The sequence below is a fragment of the Rana temporaria genome, chromosome 6, assembly GCF_905171775.1.
Source record: "Rana temporaria chromosome 6, aRanTem1.1, whole genome shotgun sequence".
NCBI lineage: Eukaryota > Metazoa > Chordata > Amphibia > Anura > Ranidae > Rana > Rana temporaria.
Window position 1 is genome coordinate 169689692 of NC_053494.1, and position 25417 is coordinate 169715108.

The 25417-nt window shown below is 42.0% G+C and overlaps 1 protein-coding gene across 3 annotated transcripts in view; it reads left to right on the forward strand.

The window, feature by feature from the left end:
• The window catches only part of LOC120944039 (FAST kinase domain-containing protein 1, mitochondrial-like), a 47239-nt gene extending 21822 nt beyond the window's left edge, over nt 1–25417 (forward strand). For 2 of the 3 annotated variants that reach the window (XM_040357803.1, XM_040357802.1), the window contains exons 9-15: nt 5137–5251; nt 8959–9087; nt 12201–12332; nt 15365–15469; nt 18645–18783; nt 19625–19739; nt 25276–25417. In XM_040357803.1, the coding sequence (XP_040213737.1) occupies nt 5137–5251; nt 8959–9087; nt 12201–12332; nt 15365–15469; nt 18645–18783; nt 19625–19739; nt 25276–25377 (837 nt within the window). In that variant the 3' untranslated portion in view covers nt 25378–25417. Of the gene's footprint in view, nt 1–5136; nt 5252–8958; nt 9088–12200; nt 12333–15315; nt 15470–18644; nt 18784–19624; nt 19740–25275 lie in introns of those variants that run through there. The other variant, XM_040357804.1, reaches the window with a different exon arrangement.

Here is a 25417-nt window from a genome sequence, read left to right on the forward strand (position 1 = left end):
CTTTCCCATCAGTCCCTGTCCTCAAGGAGCTTACAATCTAAAGCTTGGTACCAGGGCTGTGGAGTCGGTAGATAAATGTTCCGACTCCGACTCCTCAGTTTTATGAACTTCCGACTCCGACTCCCCGACTCCGACTCCTCTGTATTAATATGCAAATGTATTTTATACATTCCTTGAGTGAAAGAAACGCAACCTACCACAGGACTACTGGCTGGGAAGCCAACAGTCTACTGTATTGCACAGTTTAAGCAAAAGACAAACACAATGAAAACAATCAAGTGGCTGGATAGTAGCAGCAGGCATAAACATCAGGAACAGGATCTTTACCAGTTCAAAAATACAAACCACTTTATTTGGTTGTTTTAGAACAAAAACAAAGCTTATCTATAATGAACCAAAAACAAAATCTGCAAAACATAGAAATGGTTTATATTAATCTTGAAATGTAGTTCTAGGCTTAGCAAATGCAAATCAATTCAATGTAGAGTTCTAAGGAAGAGAATTGCCTCTGCCAGATCCTCTTTCATAGAGTCTCTTAAGTCAGACTTTATTATTTTTAGGGCTGAAAATAATCTTTCGACACTGACTTGGGTGGGTGGCATTGCAGTAACTATTCTGGCCACATCACTAACGATCTCTGGATAAACAAGGATGGCTTCTTCAACAGTAAGTTTTGATGAGCGATCATACTTTTCAACTTCTTTTAGTGCTTTATAAAACTCCTGTTGGAATTTTTTTATTTGGACACTTACTGGTTCTCTAACATGCGTTCCCTGTAAAAGCAGAACACAACAATATGGAAAGTATAAGTATTGCAGCTCCTAATTGTGTGTTGCGTGCCATATAGTGAAGCACATGAAAAGCATGCTTCTTCACGGTCACTTAATGTGTTCGTTTTGCGGTTACGTGAGGCACTGCATGCATTGGTCTTTATTCTTACAGTAGAGAAGTCATTAATTATAACTTTTTGTGAATTGGGACATTTAAACTTGTTTTTTTTTTTTTTTTTAATTCCAATCTAAATTTAGTAGGAGTCGGAGTCGGTGCATTGTTTGCCGACTCCAGGTACCCAAAATTTCCCCCGACTCCGACTCCACAGCCCTGCTTGGTACACACACCTGACAGATCTTTGCATCAACACAAGTGATGTTGATGCAGCGATTCTCGTTTTTTGTATTCTAACCATATGACTCCCAGAACACACTGATCAGTGCTCGCAGACATTGGCTGCAAGGGCTGATCGAACGCTGGTTTTCCAGCATGTCTGTTTGACAGCAGCTGGCCATTAGACCGGCTTCTGAAGAACAGACAGCTGTGTGCATACAGACAGAAAGTAGGCCGATTCCTCTTGAACCGGCTGATTTTTGAACCACGTGTACTGGGCTTTAGGTCACTATCTCATATTTATACATAAACAGGTTGGGGTCATTTTAGACAGGGGCCAATTAACTTTGCAGCGTGAACAGAAATCAGAGTACCTGGAGGAAACCAATTCAAGCAAAGGGAGAACATGCAAATGCCATGCAGGTAGTGCTCTAATTGGGTTTCAAATGGAGGAGGTGTTGCAAGGCAGAGGTTCTAACCACTAAGTGATGTGCTGCCCATATGTTAAAATAATTTTGTAAAATACATTTTATTAGTAGAAAAAGTAAATTCAACAGATAAGTGTGATGGTTACATCAAGCATAACATGAAGAAAAAGATCCCTACAAAGGGATGCAATAAAGGGTATATTATGCCTCGTTTCCACTGAGCGGATTGGTTCGGTACAGTACGCTATTTTGAGTGTTTCCATTATGAAAGCGGCCCATACAACCGAACCATACCACACCATTCAGGGTCCTGCTTCAGATGTGGGGCCATAGAAAATGTTAGGCTAGGGTGGAGCTACTGGCGTCGCATAATACATTCCACTGATTGGCGGACAGAAAAAACGTCAATGCTCACATCAAAGGAAAGCAAAAAAAACACCACGTCGCCGTTCAGTCCAGATAATAGGTCCGACTTGCAGTGGAAACGCTCACCTGAATAGCCCGGACCATTCTAACCCTTTTAAACTGTACTGACCCAAACCATTCCACTCTGTGGAAACAAGGATTTATCATACAAGAGGAAACATCAGCTGTTGGTCGCAACAAAGAACATTTAATGCCCCAAGTTATACTGTATGGTAGGCAAAAACTTGGAAATCCCAGGTGGTAATAGAGAGTGTATGTATGAACGTATGTTAGTTATGAAGATTTATCATTTTTTTTTCATCATATATAAAAAATTGGTTAAAACCCACAGATAACTAATAACCTAACTTAACTTTTCCCATTTAAGTTACACTGACTTAAAATTTCTACCTAAGTGCCCGATCCACAAAGCACTTACCTAGAAATTTCAGACCGTGTAACTTAAATGTCTCCGGCGCAAGGCGGTCCTCTTCTGCAGGGGGCGATGACAATTTAAATGAAGCGCGCTCCCGCGCCGGCCGTACTGCGCATGCTCGTGACGTCATTTTCCCAACGGGCAGCGCGCAAAATTACGTTACGTCGGGCTTTGTGGATTGCGACGGGACAATAAAGTTGCGTCGGGTAAAAAAAAAGTTACGCGCCGGGAAAAAAAAATCAAAATTTAAAAAAAATCGCGGCGATCGAAAAAAAGGTTTGTTTTTACAAGGTGTTACTAGTTTACACTTTGTAAAAGCAGAACTAATTTTACGTATGCAAACGTAAACTTACGCAGAAAACACAAAGCTGAAAAGCTTTGTGGATCTCCGTAAGTCCTCATTTGCATACGCAAAGCGGCATTTCGACACGAAATGCCCCCAGCGGCGGATGCGGTACTGCATCCTAAGATCCGACAGTGTAAGTCTCTTACAGATGTCGGATCTTCTGCCTATCTTTGGAAAACTGCTTCTGAGGATCAGTTCCAAAGATAGGCACAGGGATACGCAGGCTGAACAGCAGTTCCGCCTGCGTATCCCTTTTGAGGATTTGGCCCATTGATTATTAAAAATCTAGTAATTGCAATTTTTTATTTATTTTTTTGTACACACAATATTTGTGCAACTGTTTTGCTAAATCTATATTTTAGGAAACAATTCACTAAAATGAATTTTATTGCACACAATTACATTTTTTTTGTACATAATAGATGAGGTAGTGTAGAGGAAATGGATACCAAATAGAGCAAGCCTCAAAATTGCACATGCCTGAAAAATGGGCAAAAATTGATGGTACACAAAATTCTAAATATGCACCACTTTAAATGCCTTTACAGCACAACAAGTAAACTGTAAATGATGGGTAGGTCACTGGGCCTTTCTGAGAACATTAGGGGTCTATTACAACCATAATTTATACCCTGCTCTCCACTGCAGATAATCAACATTGTTCTTAATTAGCTGCTTCCCCAGGCTGCCAGGTAATGACTGATCCGAAATCAGATTTCCCTTCATCCAGTGAAAAACGCACACAAAAGTGAAAGCGGTGACCAACGGTGGGAGAAAAATAAATAGTAAATAAAAAAGTGGCGGCGCAATGTGCACTGGCCGGGCCCTTAGGCATGGAAGGCAATAATTGCCTCGGACTTGGCCAAAAGGTTCACCCCCTAAAAGTAGCAGTGCAAAAGGAAAGCAATTTGACTGTGACCATGGGGGTTATTCACTGAATTCAAATCCACTTTGCACTACAAGTGCAAACTACAAGTGCGAAGTACACTTGGAAGTGCAGATGCTGTAGATCCGAGGGGGACATGCAAGGAAAATAAAACAGCATTTTAGCTTGCACATGATTGGATGATAAAATCAGCAGAGCTTCACCTCATTTCAGATCTACCCCTCAGATTTACAGCGACTGAACTTCCAAGTGCACTTTCAGTGTAATTTCAAGTGCACTTTGCACTTGTAGTGGATTTGTCTTTCGTAAATCTTTTTATTGTGACAACAGTTTTACGAGACAGGAAGTGAGGGAAAATTTCCAAAAGGACGGGAACAAAAATAAACATTTAAAAGGGGTTCTAGCCTTCTTGTACCCTGCACACATCCTGTAATGCAAAGGCTCACATAGCGATTACACCACACATATTGGGATTTACCTTGAACATCCGAGTAATAGCAGTAATATTAGGATCACCACTCTTTGTTCTCTATAACCTGATGATCTGTAAAAGGAGCTGAAGTGTCGCCTATGGACTGTTTTGAGTTTCTCGTTACTTTGCTTTGCTAAGGTTTCAAATTTGGCATCCTTTTTAGTCAATGCAACCCCATCTTTTACATTGTACACTATACTTAAAGGGGTTGTAAACCCTCATGTTTTTTCACCTTAATGCATCCTATGCATTAAGGTGAAAAAACACCTTGCAGTATCCGGCCCCCCAACTCCCCCGTTTTGCTTACCTGAGCCCAGAATTTCCGTGGGCGCAATCCCGTGTCGCTCTCTCCATGGCTTTTCGGCTCTTTGTTCGATAGATTGATAGCAGCATAACCATTGGCTCCCGCTGCTGTCAATCAAAACAATGATGCGAGCGCTACGGGGCAGGGCCGAGTCATACAGTCAGTGACTATGGATGGGAGAGCGCTTCCCAAGGGGGTTATCTATTGAGGGGAGGAGCCGCAAGAGCTGCCGTGGGACCCCAGAACAGGAGGATTGGGGCCACTCTGTGCAAAACGAACTGCACAATGGAGGTAAGTATGACATGTTTGTTATTTAGAAAAAAAAAAAACTGAACCTTTACTGTCACTTTAATTTTATTTCTGAACAGACCGATTTGATAAACAGTTGGGAAAATATTGTGAAGCATAAAAATGTGCAACCGCCAACATTTTATTCTACAGGGCCTCTATTTTAGTTTTTTTTTTTATATATATATATATATATATATATATATATATATATATATATATATAATATATAAATTACAGTTTGTGTGTGTGTGTGTGTGTGTATATAATTGTTTGGGAGTGTTTTCCAGTAAGTTTCTAGCAAAAACGTTGCAATTTAAACGTGCAAAACCTTTTGCCTCAGAAGAAAAGTGGTAAAATGATTTGGAAGATTTACTGAATAATACAAAAGCTCAGAATGTGTGAGGGTGCGACCAGCCCTGATTTTTACAACAGTATGTTGCCAAAATTCGAATTTTCTCTTTCAGATACATCCATCTGCTGTGTACCCAATTTTACGTGTTTTTTCTTATATGAATTATGAACCTCCCCAAGGGAAAGATTTTTTTGATGCTTGTGCACGCCATGTATGTAACAATAAGGGTGAGTACTATTTAAAGTTTTATGTTTTGCTTTCAATTAGCGTGAGTAGCATAATAAACTTGCATTGAGAGAACAGTAAAAAACAAACACTGGGAAGCACCAACATATATAATGGGAACAATGGTTGCATATGTGCATGTATAATTACAAACTGGAAAAATATATTTTGTAAAATTTTCTACAAATTTACAGTTCGTCACTCATTCCCAATTGCATGCTTCATTTAAAGTCCCAAACCCTTTCTTGTTTTGTTTTTTTGTAAATTTAAACACACACTTTTAAGGATATGCTAACCCCATAGATCGAAAATATGTATATGTTCATTCATTTGAAGACACAGATGGGAGATAGTATGCACACCCAGTAAGCCATTTATATAGATTTTTCCACGGCTCCATCTATGCTGCAAGGATGAGGAAAAGCTTAGATGTGGCTTGATTCACTCAATTTTGCCTCTTGTAACTTGGGACACTCCTTTGTCCCAGTTCTGGCCCCTTTTGATTGTTTAAGGCAGTGTTTCTCAACTCCAGTCCTCAAGGCGCCCCAACAGGTCATGTTTTCAGGCTTTCCATTATTTTGCACAGGTGATTTGATCAGTTTCACTGCCTTGGTAATTACCACAGCCATTTCATCTGAGGGAAATCCTGAAAACATGACCTGTTGGTGCGCCTCGAGGACTGGAGTTGAGAAACACTGGTTTAAGGAGTCTGTTTTCTCTTTGGGGGGGGGACACAGAGTTAATCCCCATGGGCTCCCCAGGCTTCTCCTCCACCGGCCCGGCTGACAAAACTTACACAGTGCTCCAATTTAAGGGACTTATGAAGCGGGACTCCCTGCGAAACGCGTAGGCCAGTTTTCTTGATTCTTCAGCCAGGACCAGCACATCCTAGATGGACTGGATAGACAGTAACTGGTTTTAACCAGTTGTATTCAACTTTTTTAAGCTTTTTTGGTATGTGTATTTATTAGACCCAGCAAGGTACGTGTAAAGTCCCACCCCATTTTCATTCGGTAATTGTTTTATATGGGATGGTACCTATTGTAGGGTCATAATTGCCTCACATTAATCCCTCATACTCTTCTAACATATGTATATGTTCAGTTTTTTGAATATTTGTGTTTACAGTCCTTAGTATATCTACCCCAAGAATGCTTTAAATCATGTTTAGTGTAGGTTCATACTAAATTCAGAAATAGTTCAGCTGAACTCGCACAATTTCAACCCGGCAATGAAGTCCGACTTCAGGGGCAATTTGACAGACATCTGTGTGGGTTTCTGCACAGATGTTTATACCAATCGCCCCCAACTACACCCCCGAAGTTGCCAAAAGTAGTACAGGAACTACTTTTGGGAATCAGTGCGGCAATTCGGACGGTGCCATCGCTGGCAATAGCCGCCGTTTTGGCATGCGATTTGAAAATGCATGCCAAATCGCTCCAATGTGAACCTAGGCTCAAACTCTGCAACAAAAGTTTGATAAATTGCATCGTACAGGATGAGTTCACCCTTAAAGGAAAAATTATAAATTAAAAAAAAAAATTGACGGGTAAAACTATTTATTTTTCTAAGCAGCCTGCAGAGCATTGCACCCACAATCAACAGATCGTGTGTGTAATCTCAGGCTCCAGCAGACTAACGGCATAGCTGTTGGCTCATACCTTGTTCAACCAGGCAGTTACCTGAGAGCAGGAGGATCAATGGACTATGAGAGCACTCACCAGTACCCTCAGAACTCATTGAGAACTACAAGTCGTCAGCCATACTTGTGGGCATTCATTTACAGAAAACTGTGAATGAATGATGCAGCTGTGTGGGGGCGGAGCCCTGCACATTTGCACTGTTTTCAAATTGTGACAGTGAGTGGGGGAGAGGATCACCCCCACCCGCTGTCGCAGGGAGGGGGGCGGGGTCAAGGGGGAGAGGCTGCAGAAACCAGAACATGTTACATTTTCAAAATGTTAACTTGTCCTTTACCTTCTGGGGTATGACATGACTGCATAGGTTTTCCTGTTTTCTGGCTTCCGCCCCCTTAATTTTCACCTGTTGATCCTGCCAGTAACACACTTCTGTTCTAGGGTGACAATACTCACCCACCCAATGATATTTATGGAAAAGCAGTGTTGTCACTATAGGACAGGGCTACAGGATCCTTCCCCTTTTTAAAACATTTGAAAGGAGCTTTACCATCTTTAAATTTCACTCCAAAGCTCTACAACACAAATGTCCTTTCTTATTGGGACACGTGTCAGGAGTCTTTGGATCTGCCAGTGCATCAGACTCTCACGGAAGGCCAGGTTGGCTCTGGAATGGTGGAGTTCCATGCAGATTCTGGATACTGGAAAATTCTTCCAATGAGCACCTCTTAGTTCAGGGAACATAGTAGTCAGAGGTGCAAAAGTTGCTGGTCAACATCCTGGAGCTTTGGGCAATTTGCCAACACTGGTCTGTCTGCCTTTGGCATCTCCCTGGCAGGATGCAGTCAGACAATGCTACGGCAATAGCATACATCAAATAACAAAAAACAGAAAAAGTGCTGAGCTGCTAAATAACTAAAGATAATCAACCACAAACAACAAACATTCCCCAGTCTATCCAACATACTAAAAAATAAAAATGGGTGGTAAATAAACCCCCTAGGAGGATAAATACCAATTATTATAAATCCACAAGTGCATAAGTAGATAAATCAATACAATTATAAAAATACATAAGCACCCGCCAGCCCCTCTAATCAGCAGGTAATGAGATGGGTGATATACAAATAAGATGTAAAAAAAAATAATCCCAATATCTGTAAATAACAAGTAAGCATGTGAACAGTAAGCACCCAGCTGACCATCAAATACACACATATATGTGCAAGATATATAAAATATTTAACCGAGTGTAAAATATAAATTCAGTAAAAATGAATCAGTGCTATAATATGCACTGATTACTATATAAATGTCAATGGTAAGGAAGGGGTTAACACTAGGGGGCGATCAAGGGGTTAAATGTGTGTTCCCTCAGTGTGTTCTAACTGTATGGGGATTGGACTGACTAGGGGAGGAGACATATTGTTGTTCCTACTTACTAGGAACAAACGGTATGTCTCCTCTCCCCTGACAGGACATGGATTCACAAATCCCCGTGCTGGCTCTCGTGCACGCGATTGCACGTGGCCCGCGACGATCGCCAGCCACGCGCATCGGGGCCCCCTCCGTGTAACGGGCGCGCCCTCTGGCGGCTCTTAAAGGGGACCCCATATGGGTACAGGGTTTCGTGCAGGGGTGCCATTCTGCCCCCGTAAAAAGACGTGAGTCGGTCAGGAACCGGTTTATAACTTGATGACAGGCAATATAATAACACTCACATAAAAAAACGGGTTTCAAGAACCCTTAAACCACATGTAATACAGAGGCTGGATGTACCAATATGGTGGCTTCCAGTGGCATACCGGAAGTGACGTCGCCACCCTCCACCTACGTGTTTTGTCACGTATCTTGTGACTTCATGAATGGACTCCTGTGTTTCTTAAAATAGTCATAGGCTTCCTTTGACCAATCAGGCCAAATCTAACTACAAATGGTTAACTTTCAAGTTGTGCAATATAGCTTTACATATGAGGAAAATGCGTAGTGAACTAACATTATTATTATTATTATTATTATTATTATTATTATTATTATTATTTTTATTTCTTTTTTATATCCTTTGCATTCAGACTCTTTGTCTCCTCACTCCTTGGTGCTGACAGCTTATGCTCTAGCATTGGCTGGGTACTTCCCAAAAGAGCTCATAAAAGCAATATTCAGCAACGATTTCCTTCTCAGTTTTGATTCTCAGTTGGATGGTAAGTCCTATATTAAGCTTATAAAAAGTCAGATCAAGCTTATACCATGTATATTTTAATTTGCACATAATAATTTACCAAATCACACAAAAGAATGTATGTAGTTTTATGTATCTGTTATGGGGCAGGTTACTCTTTGTTGCGAGTATACCATGATAATTTACAAGTGTTTTTATCAGCTAGGTAGGGTGTACTGTCTGTATACTCACATCTTTTGGAATTATACAAATAAATGTTTGATAATTGCTGCTCAGCAGCTTGTTTTAGGAAATGCTTTCACTTCTTTTATGGTTGTGGCCACTCAAGTTATACAAGAGGTAGTTTAACCTTTAAGGGGTTGTAAAGGTAATTTTTATTTATTTTATTTTTTTCCCTAAATAGCTTCCTTTGCCTTAGTGCAGTCCTCCTTCACTTACCTCATCCTTCGATTTTGCTTTTAAATGTCCTTATTTCTTCTGAGAAATCCTCACTTCCTGTTCTTCTGTCTGTAACTCCACACAGTAATGCAAGGCTTTTTCCCTGGTGTGGAGAAAGCGTCCTGACCCTCCTGCTCGCCCCCTCAAGAGGCTATCTACTTTGCAGATAGAGAAAGGAGCTGTGTGTTAGTGGGCGTCCTGACACTCCTGCTCACCCCCTCCCCCCTCAAGAGGCTTTCTCCACACCAGGGAGAAAGCCTTGCATTACTGTGTTTAGTTACAGACAGAAGAACAGGAAGTGAGGATTTCTCAGAAGAAATAAGGACATTTAAAAGCAAAATTGAAGGATGAGGTAAGTGAAGGAGGACTGCACTAAGGTAAAGGAAGCTATTTAGGGAAAAATATATTTTACCTTTACAACCCCTTTAAACTGCGTAGGGAGGTTCTTTACTGTTAGAACAATAAGGATGTGGAAATCCCTTTTCACAATCAGTGGTGTCAACGAGAACAATTTTAAAACACTCCTACAACCCCTGGCAAAAAGTATGGAATTCCAATTCTTGGAAAATGTTCATTTAACCACTTCAACCCCAAAAGATTTGGCTGCCCAATGACCGGGCCATTTTTGCGATACGGCACTGCGTCGCTTTAACTGACAGTTGCGCTGTTGTGCAACGTTGTACCCAAACAATTTGACATCCTTTTTTCCCCCCACAAATAGAGCTTTCTTTTGGTGGTATTTGATCACCTCTGCGGTTTTTATTTTTTGCGATATAAACAAATTTTTTTCTCAGTTTAGGCCGATGTATATTCTTCTATGTATTTTTGGTAAAAAAAATCGCAATAAGCGTATATTGATTGGTTTACGCAAAAGTTATAGCGTCTACAAAATAGGGGGTAGTTTTATGGAATATTTATTTTTTTCTAGTAATGGCAGCGATTTTTATTTTATTTTAAATTTTATTTTTTCGGGACTGCAACATTATGTCGGACACTTTTGACAAATTTTTGGGACCATTGACATTTATACAGCGATCAGTGCTATAAAATGCACCGATTACTGTAAACATGTCACTGGCAGGGAAGGGGTTAACACTAGGGGTGATCAAGGGGTTAAATGTGTTCCCTAATGTGTGCTTTAACTGAAGGGGCGATGGGACTGACTAGGGGAAGAGAGTGATCGGTGTTCATACATTGTATGAGGAGGGAACTAATAAAATATTGCAAATGTGAGTAAGGAATGATTTAGTAGAATCTGATTTATGAAAAAAACAGCGATTTCCAGGCTCTGGAAAGATCCCGACTTTTATCTGGTAGCCCCGTGCTACAGTGAGTGCTGGAGGGGCAGAGCAGAGAGACAGTGACTGACAGTCACCAGCTCTCTGCTCATTGAAGACTGAGAACTGAGCGATCCACATGCAGCATCCACCTAGGTGAGTGTGTATTTTTTTGTATTCTTAAAAATAAAAACAATAAAAAAAAGTAGTAGTAGTATGTATTTTTATATTTGTGTGTGTGTGTGTGTGTGTGTGTGTGTGTGTGTGTGTGTGTGTGTATATGTATGTATGTATGTATATATATATATATATACATACATACATACATACATACATACATACATACATACATACATTTTAAGAACCCCATATTTGAGCTTCTTTACCTATAAAACGTTTTTTTTAGGAATGCCCTTTAATCTGGTTGAGCACATTACAATCTGCTAAATTTATTTAGAATTGTATGGCAATCTAATGTAAAGGGGCTTGGAGAACGGGGAGGCCCAAATAGTCAAAAAGAAACTGGATGAAGGGGAGGGGGTCGGAAAAAGGGGGGCACTCCTCCATCACCTTAGGATCATCCGTCGTGTATAAGGCCCCGTACACACGGTCGATTTGGTCCGATGAGAATGAACCGAAGTTCATTTTCATCGGACCAAACCGACCGCGTGTATAGGCTATCGGTCTGGTTTCCTTCGGTCCAAAATGTTAAAACATGCTTCAAAACCGAACCGATGGACCGCTGCCCCATCGGACCAAACCGATGGTTAGTACAGAAAAGCATCGGTTCAAAACCCGCGCATGCTCAGAATCAAGTCGACGCATGCTTGGAAGCATTGAACTTCGTTTTATTCAGCACGTCGTGTGTTTGACGTCACCGCGTTCTGACCCGATCGGATTTTGGACTGATGGTGTGTACACATATCAGGTCGTCAGGCCACTTCAGAGGTGAACCGCTGAAAACGGACCGACGGGCCAGTCTCATCGGTTTGGTCCGACCGTGTGTACGGGGCCTAAGAGGCAGGGGCTGCTTTGGCTCTCCATTCAAGAGGCACAAAATGTTCTCAGGCTGTGTTGCAAGGTCACTGTATTCTTGTGTGAAACTAAAACTTGTTCCAATAAAACCAGGTGGAAAAAAATTTGTCCTCTCAGTGATTTAGAGATGCAGTAAGGACCTCCTTATGATGTATCTCATTAACAATCGCGATTCACATACCAATTAACAGTGGGAATGTGTAGATTGTAAAGCTTGCCATACATTTAAAAAAATATATATTTTTTTTACAGTAAAAGAAAAAAAATATATATATATATTTTAAAAGAGCACTGTTTATTTGTATTCTATTGCATGATTTTTGATACAATTTAATCTTAGTAACTATACAGTATATAATCTTATAACTCCTCTGTTCTATTTTAGCCTTAAATTGCAGAATAAACAAGAAGTTACGTCTCTTCCTTATGGAGCTGAATCGTGCGGTCTGTATAGAGCACCCAGAATATGGAGTTCCCTGGTTCCATGAGGAATATTGTCAGCAACTGCCGCAGAGAGGTGAGTGGGAAAGACTGAGTCCCCTATACAGCTTTTATGTAATATGTGATCCTGATCTCCTGTCTATAAAGCACCTTTGTGTTACTACACAGAGGAGCCTTAAGCAAATGTCATTTCCTTATTTAAAACTGAACTTCAAGTATTGTTTGGGTTTACAGCGACTCTTTAAAATAAGTAATAATGCTCTTGTCTTCCGGTTTGCCCATAAATATTAAGGGGGTGGCTTCATTGACCAAGAGAGGTGACACCAAGTGCTGACTTTTTAGTTGAACTCAGTAGTTGCATATTTGACCACTTTGTTTTAGGGTCACTCTAAAAGGGAAGCTATGGGCACTTTGAGATCTTCCTATTACTTGGAAATGGAAGATTACAGTCTTTTATATGCTGTCACAGGTATATGGAATGTTAATTTTATTTTACAATGGATAATCTCTACGCATCATCATGTGGACTATGTGCACTGCTACTATTTTTTCACATCACTATCTTTGCCGTGGGAGTTAGAATCACCAAAGGTTACCTATGCGAAACCAATTTTGTTGAGCTTCCCCCCACCTTCCCCATGCAACATCTGGCCAAGTAACAAGACTGATTATCCGTGTAAGAATTAGCAGTCATAGAAGACGTGAGCCGTGGCTAGATCTGTGTGAGAGAAGCCAGACTTTAAGTGATCGGGGTCTGTCCGACTCGGTCATCTCAACAATCCTGAGGGCACGGTAGTCTTCTTCCGGAGGATCGCACCTGGCAGGCCTACATCTCTTGGTGCGAAGGGATGGAGTGACGTCCACGGATGTACTCGGTGTCCAGGGTCCTGCTGTTTTTACAGCTTGGAGTGGATCTAAAAATTGCTTAACGCACCATTTGGGGGCAGATTTCAGCCTTGGCTGTGTTCTTTCAGTGGCCTTTTTGCGGCCCGTTCCCTGGTGGGTCCCTTTTTGTGTGTAGGGGGTTTTTCATATACTTTCCCCTCTTGGCCCATCTTTTCCTCCATGAGTTTTGACTCTGGTGCTCTCGGTTCTTCAGGAACCTTCCTTTTGGAAACATCAGAGAGTGTCAAGAGAAAATCTATCTCAGAAGGTGGCCCCTTTAGTGGCCTTTACCACTGTTAGAGGGGTTTCTGAGTTGGCGGTCTTGTCTTGCAAGCCGCCATGCTTCATCCTCCATAAGGATCATCCTCCATAAAGTGGTGGTGCGCCCGCGACCTTCCCTTCTTCCGAAGGTGGTTTCGGCCTTTCGCCGGAATAAGGAAATTGTTCTTCCATCCTTCTGTCCTCGGCCGGCACATCCTACGGAGGTTGCCTTTCATACTTTAGGTGTGGTACGCGCTTTGCGGGTGTACCAGCCTGCTACGGCTCCGTTTTGGAGTTCTGACTCTCTTTTGTGTCGGTGTCTGGTCCACAAAAGGGCCTGGCGGTCTCGTCGACCACCATTTCTCGGTGGATCAGGCAGGCTGTCATACAGGCCTATGCTCTTAAGGGGCGGCCCCCCTTTCCTGTCACAGCACTTTCGACCAGGGCAATTGGTGCTTCCTGTTATGTCTGGAGGGACTGCCCCCTGGGCGGGGCTGTTCAACTCTGTTAATGTAACATGCATTTAATTATCCAACATGTTTCTGCCTAGTCCTCTCCTGTAAACAGGGAACATAACCCACTTGTCAAGATTTAAGGAGCTGTGTCCGTCCATGGACTCAGAGAAAATAATTTTACGGTGAGTACAAAAAATCCTATTTTTATTTTTTTTTCAAAATTATACATTTTTATCCACAATGGGAACATCCCATACGAGCTGCAGTTTTGGAGTTGCTCTGACACATTCGTGTAGGCATTACAATTTGGCCCCCGCTCAAATCCCTTACGCCTATTTTTTGCTTTCAACACATCAACTTCGATGTTCACTTGCTGCCTAAGATATCCCACCTACTTTCAGATGCCATTGTAGTAAGACAATTAATGTTGTTCATCGTACCTGTCAGTGGTCAAAATGTTATGATCGATTGGTGTATATTGCATACATTGTTTTAGATGGCTTACTAAAGATTTATATAGAAATTGGTTAATTTCTCTATTTCGGGTTTATATTCACTTTAATTATATGTCTTTTTACCAAATTAGAAACAGTATAAACTTAAAGCGGGATTCCAACCGCAAATTTTTTTTTTTTAAAGTCAGCAGCTACTAACCGTATAGCTGCTGACTTTTAATAAGGACACTTACCTGTCCTACTCGCCCGCGCTGATGCCCCCCCCCCCCCAATGGCGATCACTCGATCGGTGCAGGTCCCGTTCCACCATTCACACTAAAGAAAACAGGCAGTGAAGCCTTACGGCTTCACTTAGACTTAGTCCTTTTGTCTTCTGCCTTACGGCTTCACTTCCCGTTTCCTACTGTACATGCGCGAGTCTATCGCCGACTTGTGAATGGGCGGCTGCTCTCTGGGAACACACACAGTTCCAAGAAAGCAGCGCGCCCCATTCGCTAGAAGAAGATGATAGACCGCGGCTACGGAAGAGGCAGATTACGGACTTCCGCATAGCAACAGGTATTTTGAGTGAGTATAAGTTTTATTTTATTTTTCTATTTTTTATTTTTTTAGGATTTTTTGCCAAAAAAAATTGTTTTTGGGTGGAACTCCACTTTATTGCTGAATGTTGCTTTTAAGAGCTCTTGGCCACAATAAGAACATAAGCTACCAGAGCCAAGAAGTGGGGAGACATCTAAATACAACAGATATAGTATAATAAAAGTTACATTGTGAAACCTAAAAAAAAAATCGAACATACATTAAATATAACTGAACTCAAAAAGTGAAGATTTGCTTTGTTGTAGGGAACATCTGGAAATGTTGTTTGTGCCCTGAAAATTTACCTTTTTGTCTGCGATTCCACCTGAAAAATAGCAGTGCACTTTCTGGTATGCGATTGTAAGCTGTACTGGACCTCCATACTGGTAACTTTTGTCTTCTGCCTGCATTTTTTTGGGCACAGCTTCCACATTTCAGCTCCTTTAACACTGACCTGCAATCTCGTCCTACAGAGAAAGGTGTGCCCCATCAGCAGATTCATCAACTACTCAAAGAAATATTTGGGGGCCCAGATTATACAAAAATGTCTGTGATGATACCATACTCTTACACTATAGGTAAGTTGCAGGAATGGGATTTATTTCATTTTCTTTATAATCGATACCATTACAATAATCATTACATCATACATACCGTATTTATCGCGGTATACCGCACACCCCTAAAGTGGCCCCGAATCTTGTGGGAAAAAAGTTTTTTTTGTACTTAGTTTTGGTGTCTTGCGCGGCGTCCATCGGTGGCCTCGTCGGGTCCGGCGTCCGTCTGCGGCTTCGGGTGTCCTCTTCGTCGGGTCCGGCATCCTTCTGCGGCTTCGGGTGTCCTCTTCGTCGGGTCCGTCTGCGGGCTTCGGGTGTCCTCTTCGTCGGGTCCGGCGTCCTTCTGCGGCGTCCTCCCCGCTCGTTTCCCGCGCCGAGTTTGAATACTGCGCCGACATATACAGAGCGCAGTACACTCGTGTATTGTCGGGCAGGCTCGGCAACACTCGCGCTCACATCCTGTACGTCCAGGACGTGAGCGCGGAAGGAGCCGAGACTGCCCGACTATACCCGAGTGTACTGCGCTCGGTATATGTCGGCGCAGTATTCAAAACTCGGCGCGGGTATCGGCGTATACCGCGCACCCATGATTTTGCCCTGATTTTCAGGGCAAAAAAGTGCGCGGTATACGCCGATAAATACGGTACCTATATATAAAATTGGATATGTGGTAGAATTATGGGGAGCCAGTGACTCCTTTTGTCTGACCAATGAGCAAATCAGTTCACAAACTGGGTCCTTGCGCTTTGCTTCCATGGATAGTTGCATGGAGATATGTCCAGTACATCTGACTGCCTGGATAACCGATTGTGACTCTGCAGATCAGACAGAACTGCATACAGATATACTGTATAGCCAAAAGTACTGACGTAGCTATAGGGGTCACGGGTAGCAATTGTAACCCGACTCCATGCTCCAGTGGGCCTGTGCAGCTCCCCTGTCACGTTTGGTTCTACACCTGGATAGAAGGGGAGCTGGGGGTGGCATACAGAGAAACCAATGCCCTCCATTTCCTCCTGCAGCCGCTGGAACCTGTGTGCCCCCCTCCACAGCCCGCAGCTTTGCTGGCTGCTGCAGGGGATGTTTCAGGAGGGAGAGCAGAGGAAGGGGGTGTGAAATATGTAATTTATTGCCCCCTTCCTTTTTGGAATGAACACAGTGTCCGATCAGTACCGACCACTCGCTGTGCTCATTTATAACTGAAGCATAGGCCAGGTCAACTTTTTGCATCGGGCCCACAAGCTTCAAGCTACGCCAAAAGTATGTGAACACCCCTCCAAATTATTGTGTTCAGGTGTTTCCCTTGAAGTGTGCAGTTAATGCTACACTATACAAAGACATTTTAGACAATTTGAATGCTTCCAGTCTTGTGACAACAGTCTGGGGAAGGTCCTTTTTTTTTTTTTTCCCAGCATTATTGTGATCTAGTTTGGTGTGGAGGAACTTAAGTGGCCTGCACAGACCCCTGACCTACCTCCACCCCCTTGAACACCTTTGGGATGAATTGGAACACCAAGCCAGATCATCATGTCCAGACCTTACAGATGATCTTTTGGCTGAATGGGCAGATGATCCCACAGAGACCCTCCAAAATCGTGTGGAAAGCCTTCCCAGAAGAGTAAAGGCAACATGTTATAGCTGCAAAGTGAAGGCCAACTCCATATTATTGAAAACATTTTTTGATTCAGCGCCCAAAATATGGGTGAATTGTGCTCTGGGAATTAATGCTCTAAAAAAATGACAGCCACAGTTATATTGTGTACCAGTGTTAACACAACTTGCATAATATTCAGTAGTTTACCGCGCTTGTCATGGATACCATTTCATGTGATAAACAAATATACATGCCATATAAAGTTCTTGATATCTAATAGACATGTGAACAAAAATTTCAAAATATATAAAGTCCCATTCACGTATACCCATTGTGCAAGTGCAAGTGCAAGTGCAGGTGCTCTGTATAGAGGTTAAACTTGGTTCTTGATTCTGCTAGTGCATACCGTTCCCCACATGGATTTGCACTCACCAGATGTATATGACCATCTATCACTAGTATGGTCAGATGCGCTTGTGGGGCATGTCTCCTTTAAATAGAGTATCTCTTGTATTGGATTTCCTTGATGTTGAAAACCTGTAGTGTAAAAACGTTTTTTACAATTTATTAGCTAAAAGGTAAGGAATACACTCACTTGTATTAGTGCCTGACACCTGGTGTGTACAGCATTGGTTGTTGGTAACAGGGGCCCACCTTACCGCTTCCTTACTGGCAAGTGCGACTCGGGTTCCCAACCAAAGATGGCATCGGCGGTAGTTATTTCACGATGACGTGCGTATCGCTTCAACGCGTTTCTACCTGATTGTGCTCAGGAAGCTCACTTTCTGCCATATATACAAATACCGTTCTGGTGACCCCACAATAGGGATAAAACTTTTTTGCGGAAGGGAATTTAACAAGACACGTGGCCATTTACTTTTTACTGTAAGAGCGGCAAGGATGTGGAATTCCCTTCCACAGGCAGTGGTCTCAGTGGTTTCAAGAAACTATAAGATAAGCACCTGAACGACCACAACATACAGGGATATACAATGTAATACTGACATATAATCACACACATAGGTTGGACTTTTTTCAATCTCCCCTACTATGTAATGATGTAATGTCAAGGGGTTTGCAATGGAATGTCGAATTTTCTCATATGGTAGGTGTGCACACACTTTTGGCCATGTAGTGTGTTCAGGCAAGTTTAAAAATTGGTAATCTGATTATTACACTATTTTCTGTCTACATATTGATGTGAGGGGAGGGAAAATGATCACATCTGCTTTCATTTGTGACCTAAATGCTGTTTTCATTTTGTCCGCCCCTCGAATTGTGGTCATACTGTTTTTCAATTTTTATATTGACGACACTATAAGTATTGGTAATACATCCAAATCAGGTTGGAAGACTGGATGATACAAGCATCGCCAGCTTAAAATAAACCTGTAATGAAGTGATAGGGTCGGCTTCTGTTGCTGACTTTTCTCTGACCGTCTGATCTGCTTATGTAAATGGAGTCAGACACAAAGGACGTAGTGAGGCCAGAGACAGCCAGGTATGGGATATTTGTATAGAATACCTTGATATTTCTCTTGGTGCAGGTTTCCTTTTAGTGCTACTGATAATGACATTTCTAATTGTATTTTTGCTCTGCAGATTTTGAATACATTCTAGATAAAGAGAGAAACCCCATTGCATATGTACAAGAGGATGATCTGTCATCTTACTCACCATCGATGTGTGAATCTGTCAGTCACTTACAGGAAAATAAGCCTTTACCGGCAGGTGCACAGAGGTCAGTGATGGCTAAGGGGTTGAGCTGTTTACAGATTAGTAATTGAATTTCACAATTTTGATTCATTGGGTTTGAAAGGGGTTGCAAACACTTTTTACTCTGCACAGAATGAGACTGGTGACTATAGTTGCCTAAGGCCCCATTTTTGTCTTTGGATTTGCCAAAACCATGTAGTGCAAGGGCCTGCCTGATTGCAAACAAATGGAAACTCTTAGGCCAGGTTCACACCTATGCGAATTGAGTGCGGCTTAAACCGCATCCAATTCGCAGAACATTTTAAAATACATTGTTTTCAATGAGGCTGGTTCACATATGTGCGATGCATTCGCACTGCGCATTGCCTCCAAACCGTGTGCGTTTTTTATGTCTTGCGGTGTGGCTCAGGTGCGAATTCAAGCCCATTATCTTCTATGGGTACGCAGCTGAATTCGCAGATGTGTTCAGTTCTCTTCAGGAATTCTCTCATTCAGCTCAATACACTTCTCCCCCACTCTCCTCTCACCCGGAACTTCTCCCAGGTCTCCAAATTTGCATCTAAACCTTTGCTAATCTGCTGAACACTTCTCTTATCTCTCTGCAGAGATAAGAGAGCTGAAATTCGCACCGCACTAGTGTGATTCCGGCCTAAAGGTTTGACCTCCATACTATATGGTTTTGGTAAATCTGAAAAAAAAATCTGCAGAAATGTGTATAGTGTGTATGGGGCTTACATCTAAAGTAGGTATGTCTGATCACTCCTGGACAGTGGCCTCTACAACATCCTGTTTTTTTTATCACTTTAATATCTTATACTGAACAAGTTTAGATGGCTTATTGTTAAACCTTTCTTTCATTAATGTAGGGTCGCTGTAGATTTTATCTATTCTTGGGCATTGCTCAGGAATTCTCCCCATGTAAAAGGTCTATTTGCAATGAAGAAAAGACATCTGGAGATCTTGGGATACCATGTCATTCAGGTAGAAATAATATAATTATGGGCATTTTTAAGAGTTCCTTTTAAAGTGATTGTAAAGGTTCTGTTTTATTTTTTTTATTTTTTTTTTATAAATAACAAACATGTCATACTTGCCTTTTCTGGGTTTTGCACAGAGCAGACCAGACCCTTGTTTTCTGGGGTCCCCTGGTGGTGCTCCTGGCTCCTCTTATTCCTCATCGGGTGCCTCCAGAGAGCCACTTTCTGTGGGGGCATGTGCAAGCTGTAGACCTGAAGGTTTTTTTTTGTTTTTAATTGTAGGTTCACTTTAAAGAGACTCTGTCACCCAGCCATTCCTTTCAACAACAATCCTTTTATTAGATTATAAATGCGTTTAATATATTTTGTGAATGTTAATTACCTTTAAAAGCCTCCCCTGTGTGGCTCTGAGACTGCTGCTGGGTGCCACCATCTTGGATCTGATGTCAATAGTACCCCCTAGACTCAGAGCTGTCACTCTCTAATTACACTCTAGTAGCTCCCTTCTCACATTTAGGCCCCTTTCACACTGAGGAGTTTTTCAGGTGGTTTAGCGCTAAAAATAGCGCCTAAATACCACTTAAACTCCTGCCCTGCAGTCTCAATGTGAAAGCCAAAGGACTTTCACACTGAGGCAATGCGCTGGCGGGAGGACAAAAAATCTCCTGCCAGCAGCATCTTTGGAACAGTGAGAGGAGCAGGGTGTTTACCGCTCCTCCACCGCTCCTTCCCATTGAAAACAATGAGACACTGCGGTATTAAGTTAACCCTTTTTCGGTCGTTAGCTGGGGTTAATACCGCACCACTAGCGGCCGAATACTGCCGCAATACTGCCATCGTGCTCCCAGTGTGAAAGGGGCCTTACTGGCTGCTGAATACTATGTTATGTGGGGAGGAGCAGAGTAGCTGGGTAGGACAAAGTGTAATTATACACTTTTAACATAATTATTATTATTATTTTTTTTAATCAGACTTTACTGGTACAGAATAAGAGCACATACATATTAAAACAGTATCATTTTATTCCATCATAGTTAGAATCCAAAACCGAGTCATAATGTGTATCTACTACCCGCAGCACAAAGTATACCATACACTAGGGGTGCCCAACCTTTTGAAGCACGCGGGCCACTTAAGCGACTTGGTAACTTGTCGTGGGCCACAATGAGCGGAGCGGGCAGATGGCAGATCCGTGTCCGCTCTGAAGACACAGCCGGATCGGATTGGAGGTAGGACACAAGTCTGCCACTCCTTAGAGGTGAATGGAGGGTCCAGTTGGGTCGGACTGACCGTGTAAAAGGGCCCATGACTGCTTTCACACTCATGCGCTGTGGTTTACCTTTGGCTTTTCTGCACTTTGCAATAGACTTCTATTATATTCTGCAGGTGTGGTGCATTTTCAGAAAGCTCACCAAACTCGCAGGTAATAGAAGTCTATGGCTCTTTGCAGTTAACGCGCAGGTGCACTGCTCTTCATCTGCGGATTAATTTAAAAGTAGCCCAGTAACCACTGCAGAACAGATATGTCCATATATACACCGTGATTTTGGTAATAAACTGACCTTTAATGACAGTATTCTATTCTATTCCATCCCAGAGCAGGAGGTCGCGGGCCAAATGTGGCCCCCGTGTCAGGGGTCTGACACCCCTGCCATACACAATATAAGGATCTAGATAGTATAATGGTCAATTATCATATGGCCCTGTGATGGTGGCCCCCCTGAAGTCAATGTGCTTCTCAATTGGCTTCTTCAGGACCGGGTGAGGATGATGTAGGCAGGTAACTATTTACTAAACATAAAAAATCATACGAGAATCCATTTAGAACAGATTACATATAACATGTAAGCAGACCTCATGAGTATGGATATAAAATAATGACATAAACTTCCTTGTATGTCTATATTTGAGGAAGCCTGATATCTAGCTACAACACTTATGAATAGTGGATTGATGAATAAATACTGTATTTTTCGGACCATAAAAAGCACCTTTTCCCCCAAAAAATCTGGGGGAAAATGTCTTTGAGTCTTATGGTCCAAATGTACATCAGGCCCCACCCCCCGCCGCCGCTGCCAACGCCCCCCGCCACTGCCGGAAAAAAAAATACGGTAGTTTAGCAAACCAAATAGGCCTCCTCAAAATCTTCAGATACAGGGTGCCGGTTTTCCCTAGATAGTTGGATTTATTAAAACATGGCTACAATTCGAAACTCATCCCTCTTAATATTTTTTAAAGATAAAGTTATAACCCAAAGTGCGGATATATCACTCTTTTATAACCATCCTGTGAAAGTGGGCTATTATACAATTCATCCCAATAATGCGGATTCTGTATACAGCCACATATAATGGTTTTGGATGGTTGCCCTGTAATACTGGTAAAGCCCACTAGATGGCAGTCATAACTGCATCAAAATATTTACACAGGCTATAGAGCCAACTTACCCCCCATTAAATTAGATGCTTTATGGACCCCCCACAAACTGAGTATTATGTAGCCTTCCAAATGGATGGGTGCTAAATAGATAATAAACCACCATTAGCCAGTCATTAAGAAATTAAATGGTCCTAAAGGAACTAACAGACACGTGATGACTGGAGGGGATCCACCATCACAAGGTCTTAAAGCGGAGGTTCACCCAAATAACATCTATATAGGACCAAATTCTTTATACTTCTAACATGTACAGTAGGCACTTTTTTTTTTCTTTTTAGGCTGTACATACCTTATCGCTATTTTCAATCCGGCTTCCGGGTACTCACTCCCACGGGAGTAGGCGTTTCTCTGCTGAGGTGCAATGTAATCTGGGAGTTTACCCAGATGATTGATGTCCTTCAGAAAAAGTTCCCCCCGGCGGATAAGGCCCCCCCCCCGTATTGCGTAGGCGAGTCACGGAGTTTCCGAAAGTAGCCGAACATGTAGAGCTGTGAGTCGGCTCTATACGGCGCCTGCGTAGTCAGCTCTACATGGCTCCTAGTCGGTGCGCAGGCGCCGTGTAGAGCTAACTCGCGGCTAGACATGTTTGGCTACTTTCGGAAACTCCGTGACTCTCGTGACGCGGCTACGCAATACGGGGGGGGGGGGGCCTTATCCGCTGGGGGGGACTTTTTCTGAAGGACATCAATCATTTGGGCGAACTCCCAGATTACATTGCGGCTCAGCATAGAAACGCCGGAGTGATAAGCCGGATTGAAAATAGCGATAATAATGTATGTACAGCCTAAAAAAAAAAAAAAGTGCCTACTGTACATGTTAGAAGTATAAAGAATTTGGTCTTATATAGATGTTATTTGGGTGAACCTCCGCTTTAAGTTAGCTGATCATTATACTAGTTAAATACTTAGGCCTATATTGTGTATGGTGTATATATGCCGTGCTGCAGGGTTATAGATAAATACATTATAAAGTCCTATAAATCCGTTTTATATTTTAACTATAATGAAATACAATGTTATTTCAATATGTGTGTGTTCTCATTTTGTACTACTAAAGTCTGATCAAAACATTTTTTTTCTTAAAGTGATAGAGTTTCAGATGTGATGCGTAACTATCTGTAACTATACAACTTTGGAAGAGGAGATGGCCATTATGTGCAAAAAGAAAAGGAGACTGTACTAGGGAACTCGCTCTCCTGGAGTTTTTTTTATTTTATCAAGCTCAGAGGTGCATTACAAGTGAATGCAAAGTAATTTATACAAAAGGAAAAACACTACAAATAGGCATTTAATATAAAAAAAAATTGTGTTAGGGGGACCCCCAAGACACGGGTCTATATTTCACTTTTGATCGATCTGTAGCTGAGCCCTTTGCCCGCCTGTTTCTAAAGCACTTGTTTTATAGCCAAATAAAAAAATCTGCAGTACATCTCTGTAATACAGGGGTGTCAAACTCCATTTCATCACAGGCAGCATCAACATTATGGCTGCCCTTAAATGGGCGGTTGTATCTATTAGCCACTTCCAGACCGCCCGCCATGTATATACGTCACTACTTTGACGTTTAATTACCGGTATTTTTATTCACGGCGAGCAGAGTCCGCTTTAAGATAAAAGTGGTCTCCGTGGCAGATTCAAGATCACTTTTATGGGCAACAGGGGAGGTGCTCTCCCGCCGCATTCCAGGTGTCTCCGCCACTTACTAGAGCCAATCTGGTCCATGTAACCACTTCAGCCCCAGAAGAATTGGCTGCCCAATGACCGGGCCATTTTTTGCGATTTGGCACTGCGTCGATTTAACTGACACAAAATTGTGTCCAAACAAAATTGACATCCTTTTTTTCCCACAAATAGAGCTATATGTTGGTGGTATTTGATCATCTCTGCGATTTTTTTTTTTTTTTTAAACAAACAAAAAAAAAAACGTACATTTTGGAAAAAACAATATTTTTTTATTTTTGCTATAATAAATATCCCAAAAATGTTTTTAAAAAAAAAAAAAAAGGATTTTTTTTCTCAGTTTTGGCCGATATGTATTCTTCTACATATTTTTGGTAATAAAAATTGCAATAAGCGTATATTGATTGGTTTGCACAAAAGTTATAGCGTCTACAAAATAGGTGATAGATTTATGGCATTTTTTTTTTACTAGTAATGGCGGCGATCTACGATTTTTTTAATCTGGACTGCGACATTGTGGCGGACACTTTTTGACACATTTTTGGGACCATTGGCTTTTATACAGTGATCAGTGCTATAAAAATGCACTAATTACTGTAAAAATATCACTGGCAGGGAAGGGGTTAACACTAGGGGTCGATCAAGGGGTTAATTGTGTTCCCTAATGTGTGTTCTAACCGTAGGTGGATGGGACTGACCTAGAGGAAATTACAGATCGTGGTTCTATTAGGAAGTCATAATCTGCCTTTCCTCAGTTCACATAACAGGGATGTGTGTGTTTACACACATCCCTGTTCTGCCTCTCATGCTCGTGGCCCAGCGGTCATCACGACCGCCGGTCGCGAGCATCGGCACCCCCCATGCAGCGGGCGCACGCCTGCTAGCCCGCTTAAAGCGACCAACGTACAGCTACCACGGTTCGCGCAGCGGAGCCAACCGGCTGCAGTATAACTTTTATAACTGGAAGAGGAGTTCTGTCCTCCCCTCTGCTGCCAACTGCTAAAAGCAGGTGGGGAGGGGGGGCACCGCAGCTGCATGATGGGTGCAAGGGCCACATGAAATGGCCCGTAGGGCCAGGTGACACATGTGCTGTAATGCATGCACACTTCTCCATGTTTTTTCTTTTCAAAACACTTCTAGTAGAGAAAATACCCTTTTGATCCTGCCAGAAATCGATTGTGCTCCTAAATTCTATTGTGAAGTGACAGAATTGCAAATGCAAGAGCTGCAGTTCTGGAGTTGCTCCAATCCCATGGTCTAGCCATTACAATTTGGCCCATGTCAAAGTTGCTCAAACAATGTTATTCACTTTACCTGTAAATGGTCCTGATATTATGACTGATTTGTGTATATTCCCATAATCTGTCCACCAGACATAATGTATATACCGCCCCTTTAAATGAATTCTTCATTGATTTCCAGATCCCAAGTTATGAATTGAACTCTACAAGTCTTGGAACAAAGGCTGCCTGGACAAGTTACCTCAGAAAAAAGATATTTGCAGATGATGTGTATACAGTCTGAAGTATATTTTATTGTAATTAAAAACATGTTTTTTATGGAG